At 44.5% G+C, this 20,785-nt stretch overlaps 1 protein-coding gene across 3 annotated transcripts in view; it reads left to right on the top strand.

Annotated features, from left to right (window-relative positions):
* Positions 1 to 20,785, top strand: part of LOC102445641 (high affinity cAMP-specific and IBMX-insensitive 3',5'-cyclic phosphodiesterase 8A) — a 267,727-nt gene that overhangs the window by 233,495 nt on the left and 13,447 nt on the right. For all 3 annotated transcript variants that reach the window (XM_006139239.4, XM_075897146.1, XM_006139238.4), the window contains exons 12-19: positions 1,364 to 1,441; positions 2,625 to 2,695; positions 3,749 to 3,913; positions 6,136 to 6,184; positions 6,439 to 6,574; positions 13,510 to 13,708; positions 15,581 to 15,798; positions 18,023 to 18,155. In XM_006139239.4, the coding sequence (XP_006139301.1) occupies positions 1,364 to 1,441; positions 2,625 to 2,695; positions 3,749 to 3,913; positions 6,136 to 6,184; positions 6,439 to 6,574; positions 13,510 to 13,708; positions 15,581 to 15,798; positions 18,023 to 18,155 (1,049 nt within the window). The remainder of the gene's footprint in view (positions 1 to 1,363; positions 1,442 to 2,624; positions 2,696 to 3,748; positions 3,914 to 6,135; positions 6,185 to 6,438; positions 6,575 to 13,509; positions 13,709 to 15,580; positions 15,799 to 18,022; positions 18,156 to 20,785) is intronic.

The raw sequence follows: 20,785 nt of genomic DNA, 5'->3' as shown, positions 1-20,785 counted from the left end.
TACTGAACCCTTCATTTTTTTCCCAACCCCAGAGCCTTGGGGGGGGGGGGTCCACAAAATCCACTAACCCTGGAACTCCAGAAAAGTTAATCTGGCTTATGGGAAGCCCTGAACCTCAGTCCTCCCTGTCCTTCCCCCTCCCCCGGTGGGGCTGGAGAGCCAGAGGAGTGAATTGTCTCACTTGGGGGCCACATCAATGAGGGCAGGGGATTTTTGGAGAAGTTGTGTTTTGGGGGGGGGGGGTTGGCTTCTCACTTGTGTGGTCCCCAACTGATTTTTTTTTTTTTTTGTTGGCCAGTGGTCCCTGACCCAAAAAAAGATTCCCCATGCCCACCATAAATAAAGAAAACATGAGAACTTTTTGTGTGGGGCATAAATTAATATTTTACTTTATTTAAAATGAAGTTTGATCAACTAACATGAGAATGTTAAAACACTAATCTAGTTAATTATTTAAATTAATATTTCCTTACAGGTTAAATTAAACCCTTCTCCCTAGCTGCAGCATTACCAAAATGGCTCAGGTGTAATTATGCAATTAACAGAGAGTTTCCATTAGCAACTGGTGGTCCATGGAATGGTTTGCATTGAGCCAGGTACGCCAGGGGCCAAAGTCTGAGAACCACTGGCATGTGTCAGGGTTGGCTTATTAAGTATTAGTAATTATACAGTTCAACAACTCTCATGAAGCCACTTCATGGTGATTTTCTAAGATGTGGAATATTCAGACAACAAAGAACTCTTGTCTACTGAAGATTCCATCTTGTCTGAGAGTCAAATGCTATCTGCCTCTAGTCCAAAACATCTAATATGCTGTTGGATAGCCTCGAAGACAATGCAGAGTTTGAGGGGCTGGTAAGGGTGGGAAGGAGAAGTGGTCAGTGGCTCCACTACAGTGGAGTCCCACAGGACATGATGAAGAGCTTGTTTCTCTCACCAATAGACATTGGTCCAGTGCAACATACTACCTCACCCAGCTTGTCTCCCTAGATCTATATGAGATATTCAGGGGCCACTCCTACTTCTACAGTTCTAGAACCTTTAGTGTTGTAGTGGAACTGCCTCTCTGCACCACGCCTGTGGGTTGAGGGAGGACTCTAAATTCTCTTAGATCCCATACACAAAGGCCATTTACTCTTGCGTCTTTGCTTGAGGCAGAAGCAACATTCAGAGACTATGTCGTGAGAGCATACTCTGGTAAGGCCAGTGTGAAAACAGTTCTAAGAAGCTGTTGTCCAATGTTTTCCAACATTATGCATGTTGCTCTGCTGTTATCAGGCCTTACCTATGTTTTGTTTCCTTTAACATATAACCTGGGAAGAGCCTTTGTTGCAGTCATTGTATAACACTGATGTCTCCACAGATATTCAAACTTCCCGACACAAAGATAGGAGGAAAGGATCACTCGATGTCAGATCCACAACCTCACGAGGAAGTGATGGTATGTCAGATAAGTGGATGTTTATGTATTTTTTCACATGGCTTTTTAAAGCCCTCTAGCCATGAATGATGTCTTATTTATGCAACTAGCCCATGTGTTTTATCTCTGAACAATATTCTTTATCCTACTTCTTTGAAAAACTTATAAATGAAAGGCAAGATTCTGCTGCCCTTACTTACATTGGGTAGCACTTAACATCATGAGTAATCCCAAGGAATTCAATAAAGCTACTCAAAAAGTAAGTTATTCTTCATCATTAGTAAAGGCCGCAGATTCAGGGGCCCCCAAAGTATTGGCGGTTGTTGTAGTTTTCCTATCAACTCTCTCCACGAAAGTCAAAGTTAAATTTCTTTAGTTTTTTGTTTTCTTTGCACTGTGTTGTGTCACACCTCAGAGAGTTATGCTTCACTATTGCATGTCACCCTTCACCTTAGTATGTAGTTCACATACTCTGGGGTTTTGCTGGTGTTCATAAAACTTCTATTAAAACATGGATCCATACTTTCTAGGCAACAGTCAAAGTCTGGTGAAAATTCGAAGTAACAGATTTACTTCTACTTTTCACCAGACGGTGATCACTGCTACAAAAATAGTATGGATTCTGATCCTGAAGATGTGCTCAGCTCAAAGGATAGCAGAGAAGTAGCCACATCTTACAGGTAACAAAACATGAGATATCCTAGTTTGGCCTTTGCTGCCAGGAAGAAAAATTGCTAATTGACACAAAAGATGTATGTTTTCCAAGCCCTGATTACTGACATCAGTTGTTATGGGCTAGAACCCCAGCTCATGTTGCTCATCATTACTTCATTAAGTTCCAAGAACCTACACTAATTTACAGCAGCTGATGGGCTGACTCACTGTGTCTTGTCATTACACCCTTGTCATGTAACAGGCCCCTCTCCCACAGACAACATACATATGGTGCTGAACATTTGTGGCTGAACATTTTATAAAATATTTAACATGCAAAAACAGCAGCTATGTTGCTAGGCCATTATGGTCACTTAGCTCTGTTCTGTGGTGTTGGTGATTCAGCATGCATCTATTTGTGTGTGTGTCCCTATTGACACAGCAGGACAAGTGTGCATATGCATGTGGTTCTAGGCGTGGCAAAGGAGGAATTCTTGTTGTGCCTTGTCTGTTCAGCCAGGGTGCTAACTCTGCTTTGTTTGCTGCACAGGCAGTTCCCAACGGCGACACTCCTCCATGGCTAGGATACATTCCATGACTATTGAAGCACCCATTACCAAGGTAATAATGCATCATTGCAGGTGTTCGTGATGTCAGGCAATCAGACCCTTCTGATAATTTACCTGGATTTTTTTCTTGGAATACTGTTACAGAAACCTTCTGCACTGCACCTGGCCTGAGTAGCTGGGCCAGATGCAATGGCTATAGACACGTATGCTGGCCCTACCACCATTTTTTCCCTTTCTCCCATCTCCCACACAGTGGCTGGTGAAATGCATGAAGAGGCAAATGCTGTGTTCCCAATCCTCCTTTGTCTGCCCATACTGTTCCCTGCCTGTCCCATCTGCAAGCCACTTGGGGGGTGCACCCTCTGCATCTCTTTCCACATTCAGCCCCCTCTTGTTTAGTACAATCACCCTAGTTATGTTGCCTGGAGGCACACAAAGGAAGAGACTGGATTTCCCTTATTCATTGTGATGCATAGATTCTGACATTTGTTTTTCCTCAGAGGTGCTCAGTATGAAGGCCCCATCCTCAGTCTGCTTCCTCCTGTCTCCACTCCACCCCCTCTCACGAGGTCCCACTCTCACTCCACCTCTTCCTGCCTCCATTTCAACCCTCCTCTGAATCCCCCTCCTGTCTGCTGCTCCCTGATCTCTGCTCTTCCTCAAGCTCCTCCTCCAGCTGCCAACTGAGCACCCAGTTTTGGGTCTTTTTTCTGTCAGTGTGCAGATTCCGGAGCATTCACAGACTCAACAGCTATGTTGTAATATGTCTCAAGGAAACAGTTAAGGGACCAACAAATATCAGTTTCTTAATAAAGTGACCATCTGATAAAGGTAGAAGAGAATTATGCTGACTCTAGCTGAAGATACTTCTGGCCAAAGAAGTTGTTTAATAAGAAGGGGCCTTTAAAACCTCGCTCATGGTCCCAAAGTAAGTAACAAGCCCTCGGTGTTTCATTATCGATCCCCAAGAGAGTTCCCTGTAGTTCTGCCTGATCTGGATTAAACACTGATGTGTTTTGTCGTTAGGATGTCTCATATTAGTCTCTGAGGATCTTTCTTTTCTTTACTCGTTTCTAAATTTCAAGAATTTCTTGTCTCAACGTAGGTAATAAATATTATCAATGCGGCACAAGAAAGCAGTCCCATGCCAGTCGCAGAAGCTTTAGATCGAGTATTGGAGATTCTAAGAACCACTGAGTTATACTCTCCACAACTTGGGACGAAAGATGAAGATCCACATACAAGTGATCTCGTTGGAGGATTGATGACTGTGAGTACATATGATGGCAAATGATTGCTGACATAAATGCTGGGGCCTGCATTTGCCTTTCCCTTACTCCAGTTTAGATCAGTGTAGCTTCAGTGTAACTCCATCCATTGAATAGAATCACTCCTGATGTACACATTACAAGTGGAAAGAGGATCAGGTCCCTTGATTTTTTTATAGAATACCCAAGCATATGTATTCAAGTTCTGTGCAAAAGTTGGGATCCTAAACTGCATCATATGATGCAGACAGGAGAGGTTATGTGGGAGGTAGAGAGAGTTAAACTTCTGGGGAAGGGTGGGGGTGATGCCTATAGGAGTCAGGTGGGGACAGGGGTTGTGAGAGAGGCAGAGGAAGGATGCTGGATGCCTGCAGGAGGTTGGTAGGCAGGGATGCTCTCAGTTCAGTCTCACGTCCTTTTGCAGGTTCCCAGCCAATCCCTCGTTTCCCCTGCCAAGCCTAGGGAGACACAGGAGGCTGCTCCCCACTGTTTCTTCCCACCATAGTCTGGCTTTCCTGTAGTGCATGTGTATGAAGGCCTCTGAGCCCAGCTGCCTTGACCTGAACAGACTATATGTAACTTGCGCCAGCAGGATCTTCCTGGGGCATTAGAGCCCCACACATTAGCACGTAGTCTGGCCTGCAGCCCCATGTAAAATCACTTCTCCCATACAGCTGCCACCCTGAGGCAGTTGTCCAGTTTGCCAAGAGCTTAAGTGGCTTTTGTATCTACCCTCTGAATTGCTAAGTGTCACGCATGCATTGCTCACTTCATTCCCTCTGAACCAACCTCTGTGTGTGTTCTGACCCCATACAACCCGTAAGTCAGTCCACGATCACATGGCAAAAGGAGTCACAGAAAGGGCGGGCACTGTAATACACAAAATCCTTGCTGGAAATAGAACAAAAACTACTTTTCCAAAGCAATGGGAAAGGGAAGTTTCAGAGGGTGAATGTATAGTATATATTGATTTTTCAAATGATCTACAAGAAACATTTCTTCAGCAAAGGATCAGCTGAAGATTGAATTAAATTATTCCATCTCATGTACAAGAGAGCATCTCTGTGTGTCATGAGGGCATTCAGAATCCGAATATAGATTTGCCAGGTGACATTGGATCTGATATCTCAACAGTAACAAAATCTAGTCCTTTATTTTTGAGGACACACTGCATCTGGTGTCCTGAATACTTGTGTCACAGCAGTGCTGTTGAAGAATTTTTAACATGCTTTAACAGCAGGACAGCCTTTCCCATAAGTCACAAAACTCCAGACTAATTTACTTACAGATCTTAAAATAGAAACTAGATGTAATAATTCTTAAAAGTGCAGACATTACACAGGTCTGATATGGCATGCAGATTTGCTTCTGCTGTACCCTAGACATGTAATGTTATTAGTAAGTTAGAAGGGTGTGTTTATAAAGGTTTTTTTTTAAACAACTAGTTTATACATACAAGGCTAACATTAATTTACTGCATCTAAAAGATGTTGGGCTAAATCCCGCTCTCATCTGTGAAGCAAGCAAAATTGGTCCAATATTTAGACTGATACCTTTAAGAGTAAATATCAAATGCATAATTCTATTTATTTTAACCAGTAAGGGCAAGATTGTGCCTTCAAGCACCATCCCAGAATAAAAGCAGGGAGGTATTGACTCACAGGTATATCTCTGAGGCATGTTTTCTCCCTGGTTTCTCCTTCCCAACTGTAGATTGTTATTGGCCTGAGCTAATAGCTAGTCAAAAGAGCGGCTGAATGAGGCTATTGAGAGAGGTGGGTGGAGCCAACACTCCTGCTATTGCCTGCTGCGACCCACCCACTTGTTCTACAGGTAGTCCAGACCCATGGTCCAGGTAGCCCATTCTAAGATGTTTATGTTCAAAGCCCATATAAAGCAGAATTCTTGCTGTGAACATGTTGTCTCAAACCACAATCCTAGGCTTAACAAATTACTGCTCAGATTAGAACCTAGTTTATTTTGTGACCTGTATCTTTCTATCTCCCTTCTATTAGGATTTACCAAGAAGGTGAAACATTTGCCTAGGCATAGCAAAAACATTTAGATATAAACAAAGACAGAGAAAGATAAGATAACTCTAAGGATAAAATAGGACATAGTCAAGCCTATTAGTCAGTGCTATGGTAGATAACATATACAGTGCTTATGAATTTGGAACAGAGAGTACGAGAGACCTTTTCTGATGATAATTTTTATTTAACAGGATGGTTTACGAAGATTATCAGGGAACGAATACATATTGTCCGCAAAACGTAAGTTTTCTCTTTGCAGTTTTGGGGGATGCTAAAAATTGCCATCTAATAGATTTAAGAGACATAGTAAATGTTTTGATAAATGTTCCAAGGACTTTTTAATTTTTTTATTCATATCCAATTTTCTAATACATTGCAAACAACAGTGGGGGAATTGCTAAGAATGTTTAAGGTTTTGCAGAGAAGAGAAGTAAAAGTGGTATTGCGGTAAATTAAGCTTATTAATTTTATTTCCCAAATATATGCCGTGACAGAAACTCATCAGGTTCCTGGCAGTCTGATCTCCCCTATTTCCCTTAATGACATCCCACCACGGATAGCACAAGCAATGGAAAATGAAGAATACTGGGACTTCAATATCTTTGAACTGGAGGCTGCAACTCATAAAAGGTTAGTAAGGCAATTGAATTGTAAGTTAAATCTATCGAGAATTTGGTGCTGCTTTATCATCATACTCAGCATTTCAATTTCAATATCTCTCCTTTTCAATTTGGAATCCCTTTTTGCAAAAAGGATGTGTAACTTCCTCATTTGTCCATGTTTCTTGCGTTTTTACTTGCTTCTCTTACTTTTAAGTACTTTCTGCATTGGCACAAATTTGTTTTCTGCTGATTTCTACAAAGAAATATTGGCTGCATCTAAAGCTTTCATATATCTTTCAGTGTGGCAAAGAAAAATGCACTGTCATTTTGAAAGCCTTCCCTTGCTTTTCTCATTAAAAGAAAATCTTGACAAATCTGGCTGTTGGATTCTGGGGATCCAATTTACATCGATTTTCAGCCACAAAACTTGAGTTGTCAATTTACTGAGCTTACAGTAAGGCTTGATAGATCACATCTTTCGTTCTGCTACTTGTAGACAGAGTGTATTTATTTCTAAAACATTGATTTCGGATGAGAGTAGAAGGGTCCAGTTCTATAAACTCAACAGATTACACGTCTGTTCACACTGCAATGTACAGAATTCTTATCTGTTATTGCATTGATGTAGACCAGAAATTGTAACAGACTCTAATATACTTCAGTAGCAGCAAATGCCATAAATAACTCTATAACTCCATTATAAATTCCTGTTTTTATTCATTGATACCTGTTAAAATTTCATTCGGGGTTGAAATTTTCCATGCTTTGTCTTGGCCTAAAGGTGAAATATACTTTTGGAAATCTGTTACATCTGTTCTGTGTTTCTTCTGATATACTTTTTTATTCTACAAAATCATAATTTACAGGTCAGATCCTGCAAAAATACTGATTAACTCAGGCTCTGATCCTTAATAGCTTTGAATAGATCAAAACCATTTGTAAGCAAGATGCCAAGGAATTCATATTGCCATTTACCCAGTTTTATTTGAGTTCTTTGCTGCATAAACCACACACAAAAATTCCAAAAAACACATCACAACAAAACTCCCCCTCCCAAAGAACCCCTCCAAAAACAAACTTATACATTTGGAAGTAATCTGATTTTTATTATCCCTTAAAATGACATTCTAACTTTAGATTTTATTGCAAATGGAGAAACTTATCTCCAAAAATGTTATGCCTTTTTTCTGCCTCATGTTCCCATAAGTAAAGAGATTACCTATAAAAATGGTAGTTAGTCCATGTGAATTATTATGTTAAATGAAAATTTTTCAGTACATGAAGAGTTTATTATATCACAGTCAATATGGCTAGGCTAACTAGATAATTTCTGTGCTTCTGTTGGGAAGAGGCAAAAGCGGATAGCTTGTAGTTTTCTCTAATTAAAAGAATTATAATTTAGATCTCTCACATGTTCTTTCATGTCTTTTCTAGGTTTAAATAAAAACTAACCATTTGTTAAAGAAATTCCAGTAAGCGTTCTGTGACTCACAGTGTGAATAAGTTATTAGTGCTCTTTTCAAGTCCAAGTAGTCATATGGAAGTGGCGCCAAGATAAAAAGCTCATTAAATCTAAACACAGTGCTGTGAGATGTCAGTTCCCTGATACAGAAGCACAGTGAGAATTTTGCCTACTAATGCAACATAGTAATGACACTGTCCTTGCTTCCACACGTGAGGACAGTTTGGTTTGAAGGCCAGATGTTCTAGCATGTTATGGTGGCAGGATTTAAGCAGACCAAAGCTTTCAAACACACCTACCTAAAGGTAAGGTGGGTGAGACAATATCGTTTATTGGAACAACTTCTGTTGGTGAGAGAGAGAGAATGTCTTCACGTCTGGGGGTAGTTCGAACTAGGAGGGTAATGTATGCATACCGCACTTGCTAATGAAGCCCGGGATCTGAATTTCCCGGGCTTCATTAGCATAAGCGGGGAGCCGCCATTTTTAAATCCCCGCTGCTTCGAACCCCGTGCAGCGCGGCTACACGGGGCTCGAACTAGGTAGTTCGGACTAGGGTGCCTATTCCGAACTACCGGTACACCTCGTTTCACGAGGAGTAACGGTAGTTCAGAATAGGAACCTAGTCCGAACTACCTAGTTCGAGCCCCGTGTAGCCGCGCTGCACGGGGTTCGAAGCAGCGGGGATTTAAAAATGGCAGCTCCCCGCTTATGCTAATGAAGCCCGGGAAATTCAAATCCCGGGCTTCATTAGCAAGTGCGGTATGCATACATTACCCCGCTAGTTCAAACTAGCGGGGTAGTGTAGACATACCCTGGGAAAGGTGCTCCCAGCACCACAGCAAATGCAAGGGATTTGGATGGGTTGGGGCTAGAAACTAGGGCACACTAGCTGGATAGGAGGGCTGAGTGCTGGGGAGCACTCCTTGGGGAGACTGGACACTGGGGGGCAGTCCCTAAGTGGGAAGCTGGGTGCATTGGGAGCAGTTCCTGGGGGGGGGGGATTGTCCTGCCCTGCTCTGGTCAAACATTGTCCCTGGCTGGGGTGAGGTCTGGTGAAGGGCTGGGGAACAGCCCGAGTGCAGGGGCAGCTGGGTATATGGGGGTGCATCCCTTGGCTGGGGAACACACCCCACACTGGGCAGAGCTCCCCATCTTTGCAGGCAGGTTTTTCAGCCGTGCTGTCTGGGCACTTAGCCCAGCTGCACCAACGGCAGCGGCATGGAACTGACAGTGTCAATACCCCATGCCATGCTACCCTGACAATAAATTGATGTTAATGTTTTGGCTTATTTTGCCAATTTCAAATGCTCATGGTAGACATTTGCCAGTGTTGGGATGAAAGGTGTTATGTGGCTTTGAATCATATTATTGCCAGATAACAAATACTAAACCTTATATATAGTGTCTATATGGCCCACATAACACAGAGAGATGAATATGTAGCACACAGTGGTAAATGGGCTAAGTGCTTACAAATGATCGTTTAATAACTTCTTCGAATACCTCTCCAGGTATCAAAGTTAGACTAACAGATCTAAAATTCTCCTTGTCCCCTTTATACCCCTTTTAAATAAGTCCCATGTTAGCCCTTCTCCAGTCCTCTGAGACTTCACCTGTCCTCCATGAGTTCTTGAATGTAGTTTTTTAATGGTGCTAAGATTGCTTCAGCTTGTTTTTTAAGTACCTTAGGATGAATTTCATAAGATGCTGCCAATTGGAATATATTTACCTTATTGAAATGGTCTTTAATCTGTCCTTTCGCTATTTTGCCTTGTGTCCCTTCCCTTTGTTAATATTAATTCTGTTGGGTATCTGATCATCATTTATCTTTTTTTAGTGAAGACAGAAGCAAAATAGACATTAAACATCCTTGCCTTTTTGATGTAATCAGTTACTGGTTTTCCTTCTCTGCTAGGCAGAAGACCTACACTTTGCTTCATCTTTCTCCTGCTCCTGATATATTTAAAGAACTTCTTGTTAGAACCTTTTATGTCCCTTGCCATTTTGTGTCTTAATCTTTTGGATTTTGTCCCTACATGCTTGTACTATTCTTTTGAACTCCTCCTTAGCTATTAGTCCATATTTCCATTTTTGTAGGAATCTTTTTTTTTTTTTTCAGTTCATTTAAAGGACTCCTAATGGAGCCATGTTGGTCTGTTAATGTTCTTCCTGTCCTTCTGTCAGATTGGATAGTTTGTAGTTGTGTCTTTAATACTGTGTCCTTGGGAAACTGCCAGTTCTCTTGAACTCTTTTATCCCTTAGATTTTCTGTCCATAGGACCTCACTTACCAGTCCTCTGCACTCATTAAAGCCTGCTTTTTGAAGTCTGCTATTGTTTGTATTCTGCTGCTCTTACTCCTTCTTTGCTTAGAATCATGAAAGCTATCTTTTCATGCCCACTTTCACCCAGAATCCCTTTCCCCTTGAAATTCACAACCAGTTCCTCTTTGGTGGTCAGAATGAACCTTCAAATATCTGTCCTGGTTTCTTCCTCCATTTTCTGAAACAAAATGTGTCCCTGATACAGTCCAAGAACTTAGTGGAAATGTCATATTTTGCCATATTATTTTTTCAACAGCCATCTAGGTAGTTAAATATCCCCATTACTATACAACCTTGTGTTTTGGCTCTTTGTCCTAGAAAGTCTTCATATACCTCCTCTTCTTGATTTGATGATCTATAATAGACCCCTATTGTGATGTCATTATTATTTCCTTTCCTTTTTATAATATTTTCCCTAAGAATTTCAACCAGTTTGCCTCTCACCATCTTCTGGACCTCAGAAAACAAGCATATATTCTTGATGTATAATGCAGCACCTCCTCTCTTTGTTCCCTGCCTGTCCTTCCTGAATAGCCTATTCCCTTGTATACTAATATTTCCTCTCTGTCGGAGCAAAAATATTGCATGCTTTCTGTTTTGGGATTAAATGTTATTCCAGGCTGTGTTTTTTGTTCTCTAGTACAATATGAGACTTGATTCCTACATTCCAGCTGTTGCTTCCTGACCTCGTCTGCATTGTAGTTTTTAGTTTTAGTCTCTACATATTTTTCCCTCCAAGGGTACGTCTACACTGCACAGCTATTTTGGGATACCGGATATATCCTGAAATAGCTACCCCACATCTACACAAGCCTCGCATTATTTCGAAATGTGAGGCTGTGTAGATGTTCCAAATTTCAAAATAAGCTTTATTTACATAGATTTGAAATTAGGTACATAATTTGTGTAGCGCAAACTGCGTATCTTATTTCGAGTTTGGGGTGCTGTGTAGATGCACCCTGAATATCCCACCTTTGCACTACCACTGCTGTAGCTCAACCAACATTAGCAAGAGTGGGAGTCAAAGGATATGTCTACACTACAGTATTCTTTTGAAATAGCTTATTTTGAAATAATGCATCTACACACAAAATGCATTTTGAAATAGCTTTTTGCTATTTCGAAATAGCGCGTCCACACTGAGCAGACTCTGAATCGCATTTAAGGCTGGCTGGAACCAGTTCCAGCAGGGCATCAGGTCAGACTTACTGTGTGGGGCTGCTGCCTGAGGCGATCTGAGGTCTGTGCTTAAAGGGACCCCCCCCCCCTCCGGACTGGAAAGCCAGTTCTCAGGTTTCCCTGCTTGCTTGTCTACCTCGATGAGGGACAGCAGAGCATTTTGTCTCTGCATGCTCTGGTTGCCCTCACTCGGGACACCACAGCACTCTGCAACATGGAGCCAGAGCTGCCCCCGGGCACTCTGGTGCTCTCTTGGATGCGTTGCTACGAGCCTGGCTGCACCTTCTGCAGGCTGCCATTTGGGAGGTCCATCAGGGGGCTGCCAGTATCCAAGAGGCCCTGCAGGAGAACTTCCACCCTGGTCTGCCCCAGTGGGGTCTTGTGCCTCATTCCTCCCTCACGTCCTTCCACTTACCCCTCCCTAACCCCCCTTCCTGATGTCAAATAAAATACATCTATTTTCATGAACACAAACTCTCCTTATTTAACAAAACTGGTGGGGGGTGGGGAATGAAACTCTGGTGAAACTGGGGAAAGGAGGGAGGATGAGAGAGGAGAGAGGGGAGGGGGAAACCTGGGAGGAGGGAGCTGGAAGGGGGAAGCAAGGGGAAGAAGTGGGAGGGGAAGCTCAGGGCTCAGGGTTGGGGGGTCTCGCCGGACCAACTTGATTTTCATGCAAACCTGCTCCTGGGTTCGCATGTGGCCTTTGGCGTCCAGGCTGGAAGCTATCCTGCCATAGATGTCTGCATTCCTCCGTCTAGTGTGGAGATCATGGACGTTGGGGGCATCCTCCCCAATCCTGAATAAGGTCCATGATCTCCACCCTGGATCAGGAAAACACCCGCCTTCTCCGGGCTCTGGCAGGCTCCTGGGAGCTGGCAGACTGTTCCTGGAAAGCAGTGGAGGGCTGTCTGCCAGTGGCTTGCTGGCTCATGTTTTGGGGCCACTGGGTCGGGGCAGTGACTGCTGGCTCTGGGCTGGCAGGCTTGGATCTGGCACAAGCACTGTGGCCAGAGTCTACCCCTTTAAAGGCTCCAGGGAGGGAGAGGAGTGTTCTTGGTTGAGGCCAGAGTGGCTACCAGGGCACCCTGGGAAGGCTGGAGGCCCCCTATTTCAAAATAAGTGTCTACACAGCACTTACTTTGAAATAGCGATTTCGAATTTGGTGTTATTCCTTGTAGAATGAAGTTTACCAAATTCAAAATAAGCGCCTCCGCTATTTTGAATTTATTTTGAAACAGCAGTTTGGCTGTGTAGAGGCTAGGAAAGTTATTTCGAAATAAGGGCTGTTATTTCGAAATAACTTTGCTGTGTAGACATACCCAAATAGAAGCAAGGGACAAAGGACAAGGGTGTGCGTTAGCCCGCCCTCTGGTGGAGCTGTAACACTGATGCAGCAGTGGTAGGGTATTTGACGAACAACATGAATGTAGACTGGAGGGCAGTGAGTAGTGTCCTCTTCTCCCTCAGCAGGAAGCATTGCTTCTGCAGGCAGGTGGATGAGCCGTGGAGTCTCACAGATAGGCTGGCAGAGGTCACAAGGCCCTGAGAGAGACTGACAATGCCTTACAAAAAAAATTGCAAACGGATTTGCCAGGATGATAGAACCTGTTTAGTATTTGAATAATTCTCAGGAACTTCCAGACATAAGTGACACCAGGAGGGGGCAGAAGGGACATGTGCTCCCCTAGATAAGCCATATACCTACCCTTCTAGATTTTAATTGCTGAAGTTGGGCATCCTCGCTCTGCTCCCTTCCCTGTCCTTCCCCCACAGGGCATGTGACACACCTGCTTCCAGAAGTATCAGTCCCAGAAATTGTTCTTAGGTGGAAGCTTTTTATAAATCTTGAGTATATTTCTATGACCAGTTGAACTGTTGTACTTCATCTGACATCTCAACAGCGTAGAATGCTGTCTCTGCTGGTCTCATTGGCTCTGTCTAGTTTTCCTTCTAACTCGTTTGTTCTAAGACTTTTTGTTTGTTTTTCTCTCCAGGCCTCTGGTTTATCTTGGTCTCAAAATGTTTGCTCGCTTTGGAATCTGTGAATTCCTAAACTGCTCAGAATCAACCCTGAGGTCGTGGTTACAAGTTATTGAAGCCAATTACCATTCCTCCAACTCCTATCATAATTCTACTCATTCTGCAGATGTCCTGCATGCCACTGCCTATTTCTTGTCCAAAGAACGGGTAAAGGTAAGTGTTGGCTTATTAGAAATACAGTCAAGGTGAAAAATCCATGAGTGGTGGGAACATTAGCAGAAATCAACCCTAATTGCTGATATATGGAGGCAGATCTTCAGCTGGTGTTAATCACTTGTGAAGTCCAGGCAGATGTGCTGATTTCCACCAGTGGAGGCGCTGATTTATAACTCAGATAGATAAGAAAAATGTCTTTTAGTCATTTCCAGCACCACAGAGCTGGGCTGTCCTTGGAAGGAGGTAGAGAAAGCCTTTTTCTAAAAGAAAAACAAACTGTGACAGTCAGCCTAGCAGTGTGAATGTCACATGGGTGAGCAGCATTTTCTCACTGGGAATATACTCTCCAATAGGTCTTTAAAATAAAAGCCCATTTATTGACATGCCTGGCAGCTATTTTGCACCCCACCGCCAGAGCAAAGCAGCTTGGGACCTGGCATTGCTACTCCCAGAAGGATCACCCCCATGTAGGGGATACCCAGGAGTCATGGGAAAAGCACAGTAGCTTCAGCACCAAACCTGCCATTCACTATTGCCCACATCAGTGGTGGGGCAGCAAAAAAGGAAGCGTAGGTGGGCTTTCCTTATTTCCTGTGACCATATTGGTCCAGTGGGGCTTGAGATGAGGTGTGTAACTCCCTTTCCCCAGGCTCTGAAAATACATCTATTTTCTTTTATGGCTTTTATGGGCCTCAGAGGAGCCTAGTTGTGAGTGGAGGGAGAGGCAGGATTAACTGAATATGGAAATCAGTTGGGCAGGAGCTGATGATTATAAAGCCAGGATATTTGCAGCAGTCACTCTCTGGGAGAACAGAAGAGGTAGGAAGCAGTAAAACGAGTCATCAGGAAGCCTGAGGGAGAAGAACTTGGCTTCTAGCAATATGGACCCTGGGCTGGAACCCAGCATAGAGGGTGGGCCTGCATTCCCCTACCAGCCACTGAATAAGAAGGGCTTTAAGGGCTGTGGAGCACACAAGCCGAGAACCTGGGTTGGACTTTTTGTTACTCCCAAAAGGACTAAAGTGTAACTGGCTGGAAGGCCAAGTTGCAGGAAGAGAGACCACCGCAATGACAGGTGAGGTGCCCTCTGCATGACACCCTCAGCAGGGGCACCTTACAGGGAGACAACTGCTATGCCATGATCAGCCAGCAGCGATGCTTCTGCGGGGAGGGACTCTTTTACAGGGCCATTGGCAGCTAGTGTAAATGAGAACTGCTCTAAAATATAATGGGGAACAGACTGGGACACAGTAGGCCTGGGATCTGGGGAGTGCAAAGGTAAACTAAAGCCACGCTTACCTATTTATGCCCTGGAGTGGCATTGGGTGCTTTTCTGCCCCAGCTGTGGACCAAACTTCCTATCCTGAATTGGTCTCTGAGCTACTGCTAGTGGTAGACCCTTGCTCAAAGGGGACATCATTTGTGATTGTAAACAAGTTTCTAACCTCTCATTAAAACTGGTGTGTGTATTCTAACCTGGTGCTGCAGCTCATTATCCTACTCTCCAGAGGCCATGTCTCAGGAGGAGGGAGAATTTCACTGGAAGTTTTCAATCCTCAAGTTGCCAAGGCTTTGGTAGCCTTCCCATGAATATCTATGACAAACAGATGTGATCTGGAATCATTCCAGCGTCAAAGCTGTTTGACTGCCTTTCCATTTTTCAAGAGTTTTTTTTTTAAATTCATCTGTAGGTATATGAGAACAGAAAACTTGTTATAAACAAAAGCAAAGGAGATACCACATGTATTTGAGCAGTGACAGCCTGGCCAGTTTTGTTAACTAAGCAGCTCAGTTTAATCTTTAAGGACCAGGGCAGGGTTTCTGGTGATTTTTCCAGGAGATCTAAATGTCCCTGACTTTTCTTTCCAGCAAACTCTGGATCCAATTGATGAGGTTGCTGCTCTCATTGCTGCCACTGTCCATGATGTGGATCACCCAGGAAGAACAAACTCTTTCCTGTGCAACGCTGGGAGTGAACTAGCAATCTTGTACAATGACACTGCAGTGCTAGAGAGCCATCATGCTGCACTGGCTTTCCAGCTCACCACGCGGGACGATAAATGCAATATCTTTAAAAACATGGAGAGGTGAGTTGAAAAGTTGGGACATTTATCAGTCCATTAGCCACAATATTCTGACTGCATATCTTACATAAAGAACTGCCAGTAAGCACACCACAGGAAAATCACAACTTTTGGAGGAGTGGAGTTAGCCACTCGGTAGGTTTGCTCATGAAACCATAGAGATTTCTCTCATACTGCAGAGAATGCCAACATCTAAATCCGTGGTATCCGACATGCTAGCCACTAGCCACATATGACGATTTGGCCAGTTGAGTATGGCTAGCTCGCTATAGCAGTGGCCCCTATAGTGGCTACTGCTTCAGACCTGGTTCGACAGCACAGATCTAAATGATAATGTTGATGATGATTTGTATTGCCATACAGCATAGGAGCCCTAGGCCAGGGCCAACACCCCACTGTCCTAGGCGCTGCGCAAACACAAAACAAGGAGCTTACAATGTAACTCTCGACATGAGCACCTTTGCTGGTTTTATAGCCTGAAAATCAGGCCAAACTTGCTCGCTTGTAAACTGGTGCCCCTTTTACAAATCAGTGCCCCTTTTACAAACCCATTTTATATCATTAGTCATCTAGGCCCACGCAATGGCTGACTGTGCACCAGATAAGTTGGCCCATGTAATATGACTGGGCTGATGGCTAAAGGGAGAGGCTTCTGCAGTTTGGGGTGGGAGCATGACTGTAGCTCCACCCTCCCTATTCACCCAGCTGTGTTAGCAAGAATGTGATGGGGGAAGCGTGGCTGGCGCAAGACCTTCTCAACGTGAGCTGCCAGAGCACTATGGGAGGTGTAGTAAGATGAAGGCCTAAAACATAAGCCCATGAAGCACAGGCCTGGTCTGAGGCCTGAGGCCTAGCTTACAATGGACAAATATGGCTACCATAAAGCAAAGCTAAGCTGTGAGCAAGAGGCAGGCCTCTGCTGACAGAACTTGGCACAAACAGGGCTGAGAGTACAAAACACTAATTGGTAATAGGCCCAGGTGCAGAACAATAATTGGTACTGGTCATAAGTTGAAATCATATGGTAGCACCAGCTCATTAAAAAAGACCTTGGTACCCACTCCTCACAGATACAGACCCAGGTTCAGAAAAGGGTCTAAAATGACAGCAGGATGGATAGAAATGATCTAATCAAACCACGAGGTACTGGGTGATGGGTGATATCTAAGTGGCATCAGAGGGTGGTAACCTGACAACGTCAGAGGGTGGCAACCTGATACATCAGCAGTGAAGTGTGATTTGTTTGTACTTGTATATAAAGTGGTGTCTTGGGGGGGAACAGTCTTTATATGACCTAAGGGGCAGTGAAAATTTCCCACTGATTGAGTCATTCCATTGTGGCAAGTACATATGCGTAGTGGTTCAGTATAGTCTACTGACAACTGTTACTGTCCTTTGCTTAACCATAAACCTGGCCTGGCACCTTCCATCCTTATCTGGTCTGTGGTCTTTGGGGGCCCTCTCAGGGTTTGCTGTGGTCATTGGGCCCACATCATTGAGCACACACACAAACAGCCTTCTGGTTATCATTGATGGAGCCAGAGACCTGTGAGGACACCACGGCAGTAAATCCTCCTAACTACAGGAGGCATGTGCCGACATAGTGTCTCTAGGCTGCACTGCTGAGGAGTTGGCATCTCCTTTCCCATCCAGCATGTGCAGTTCTTAGAGACACAAAACTGTGTCCCTAGGGTATAATCCTCTGTGCACCACTGTACAAAAGGAGTGTGGTTGTATAGCATCGGGGCAGGGAACCATTTTTGGGTCAGGGATCACTGACTCACAGAAAAATCAGTCGGGCTCTGCACACAAGTGAGAAGCAAAAAGAAAAACCAAATGTTCACTGATGTGGTCCCAGACTAAGAAGGAGAAAAACACTCTTCATATTCCCCTTGCACAGCAGAGCCTGCGGGGGCTCAGGCGAATGGATTTTGTGTGCTCCAGCCCTATGGTGGGACAGTGGGGGAGCTGGAGCGCCAGAGTGGGCTCTCCAATGCTAGGGGAGAGCTCTGAACCTTGGGGGCCAGATCCAGACAAGCCGGGGGCCGCATCCGGCCCCTGGGCCTAAGTTTCCCCACCCGTGGATAGAGTCTGCCTCCCAGCTCCCTTCTCTCTTTTTCCCTTCCCTGACCTGACTCTGGAACACCAGTGCTTTATAGTATTTAATTAGTTTAAGCAAGTCTTAGTGAACAAACCCTCCTGTCTAATTGTTTCCTTCTTTGAACAGGAATGAATATCGAACCCTTCGCCAAGCCATTATTGACATGGTCCTCGCAACAGAAATGACAAAGCACTTTGAGCATGTCAACAAATTTGTCAACAGCATTAATAAACCCTTGGCAGCACTAGAAGAAAATGGGGTAAGCAAACCAGCAAATTGTCCTTAAATTAAGAGGCAGACAAAAGGGGGTTGAGGCACTCGAGACTGGTAAAAGGGTGTACCTAGAGAGTATGGTGATTGGCCCAATGGAAACACAAAGAGTCTTTCACCTCTAAGTCGCTGGTCTGCATGCACATAAGTCGAGACTGGTCATCACATTTTTGGAGGTTAATCGAACTAATTCAGACATCACTTACATTGCAGTGTGATGATATTTTCCCAAAGACAGCAATGTGTTTGGGACCCATTCCCTCATCAGAGTGCTTATGGGAAACAGATTATCTGGTTAAAAATCCAAGAAACCTGAAAGGGTGGTAATCCAAATACCTTTTAGCTACTAACATTTGGTGCTTACATAGTAACCTTTATGAGGGTATGTCTACACTAGCCACCCTAGTTTGAACTAGGGTGGCTAATGTAGTCATTCGAACTTGCAAATGAAGCCCGGGATTTAAATATCCTGGACTTCATTTGCATGCTCCCGGGCGCCGCCATTTTTAAATGCCCCGTAGTTCGAACTACTTGCCCGCAGCTACACGTGGCATGGGCTAGATAGTTCGAATTAAAGCTCCTAATTCGAATTACCGTTACTCCTCATTGCAGATACTTTTATTCCTCAGTGCTGCATGTAGCCACAGCAGGTAGTTCGAACTACGGGGCATTTAAAAATGGCGGCGCCTGGGAACATGCAGATGAAGCCCAGGATATTTAAATCCCGGGCTTCATTTGCAAGTTCGAATGACTACATTAGCCACCCTAGTTCGAACTAGGGTGGCTAGTGTAGACATACCTTAAGATACTAAGCGGCTACACCCGATGCTCACTAAACTCACCAGCCCTGCTCTCTTTGGCAGTTTTCACGGCCAGAGAGCGTGATGATGTCATTCTGTCACCTGGCAGTAAAAACTTTTGTATACATAGAGAGAGATAATGGGGGTCTTGCTCCAGCCCCCACTTGAGATGGCAAGCTTCCCTTCTGGAAACCCATCATCACAGTAAGCAGTGACTGGTATCACTGTTGGCCTTTTCTGCGAAAGGGCCAAGGACCATTTGACACAGTAAGCACATGCTGAGGGCTGCCAGTATTCTACGAGTCCCTAAAAATCAAACGTTGCTGCTCCTGGGTCCCAGCCGGGGCAAGACTGGCTGAAGGGTAGATGGACCCATACAGCCCTGCTGGAGTGCTCCTCGCTCAGCCTGGCAGTCAGTCACCTCCCAGTGGGTTCAATGAGCACAGTCAGGGGACAGGGCTTAGGGAGAGTCTCTGGGGAAGTTTGTGGGGAAGCTCCAGGCAGTAGGGGCATTGTGGGGTATGAGGGAGGGTTGTATGTATTGGGATGCTAGGCAGTGGGGGTGGGGAAGCACTGTGTGGGTTGGGTACTGGGCAGTACGGGGCAGGAGGGACTGTGTGTGTTGGGGCACTGGGCAGTGGGTGGTCTGTGTGGGGCTCTGAGGAAGTTGTAGTGTGTCCATGTGAGGGCTGCTGGGCAGTGAAGAATCTATGGGCAGAGATCTGCTGGCAGGGAGGTAAAGGGTTAACCGGTAAGCACCACACTTACCAGATGATGCTTACTACATAAGTGGTTAACCAGCGGCCGGCCAAGGCCCATTGTGCCGTGGGCCCGGATGGACTGGAGCAGCCCATAGCACAGTGGGCTCAACCCAACCTGGCCAAAGCAACCTTTGGCACAGTCGGCCTAACCAAGCTGCAGCAGCCTCCCACTCACATCACAGGAGCTGCTCCAGCCTGGCTAGGCCAGGCCCATTGTGCTGCACTGCCTCATTTAGCGTGGACCCTTTAATTGACAGGGTTTTTCCTTTCTTTCTCCTCTTCCTCCCTCTTTTTCTGCTTTATATTTCAAACTCTGTGCCTCTGGCTTCATATGTGTCAGCCGAAGAAGTGGGTTGTCCCCATGAAAGCTCATGATACTATTTATGTATTTTTGTTAGTCTCTAAAGTGTTACAGGACCATTGTTTTTTAAGGAAAAACAAAACTATTCACATGTAATTGACTTGATCACTGAGCCATCAAGTTCCTAAAGTGTCACAAATGGCTTTTACTGGAATATCCGGATTAATAAAACAGGTTCTCACTTAACATTTCTAACTTCACATACAAGAAAGATAAAATGTACACATTCAGGGGATCTCAGTCTCTTGAACAATAAGTTACATGACCTGTTTTGCATAAAGTGTCTTTGAGTTACGCGTGTTCATATTCATAAGCCAATTTTCAGCAAGCATGGGAGCTTGTGATACAATTACAAGATCACATATTGTTGCTTTTTTTTTGATCCAATGTTCCTCCACCCCCAACTCCTATTCCAGTAGGGATGTGAGCTAGTGTGTAATTGCATAGTCGTGTAACCACATGAAATCTTAGCAGTTACACAACTATTTGATAGTCCCCGAGGTGGACCTGGCAACCAGTGCTCTCCCGGCCCCACCCCTGGTGAGCCCCCTGCAGCCCTGCATTGCTGCCTCTGTATCAGAGCCAGTTTAAAAACCAGCTTCCTGCACACACTAGCTGCCTGCCACCCTGCGCTGCTGCCTCTGATACAGGGACAACAATGCGGGGTGACAGCAGCTCCTGTCCGCGGGGGATCCGA

This window comes from Pelodiscus sinensis, chromosome 14, assembly GCF_049634645.1.
Source record: "Pelodiscus sinensis isolate JC-2024 chromosome 14, ASM4963464v1, whole genome shotgun sequence".
Classification (NCBI taxonomy): domain Eukaryota; kingdom Metazoa; phylum Chordata; order Testudines; family Trionychidae; genus Pelodiscus; species Pelodiscus sinensis.
The sequence above is the reverse complement of the archived record's forward strand: the minus strand, read 5'-3'. Positions and strand labels throughout refer to the sequence as shown.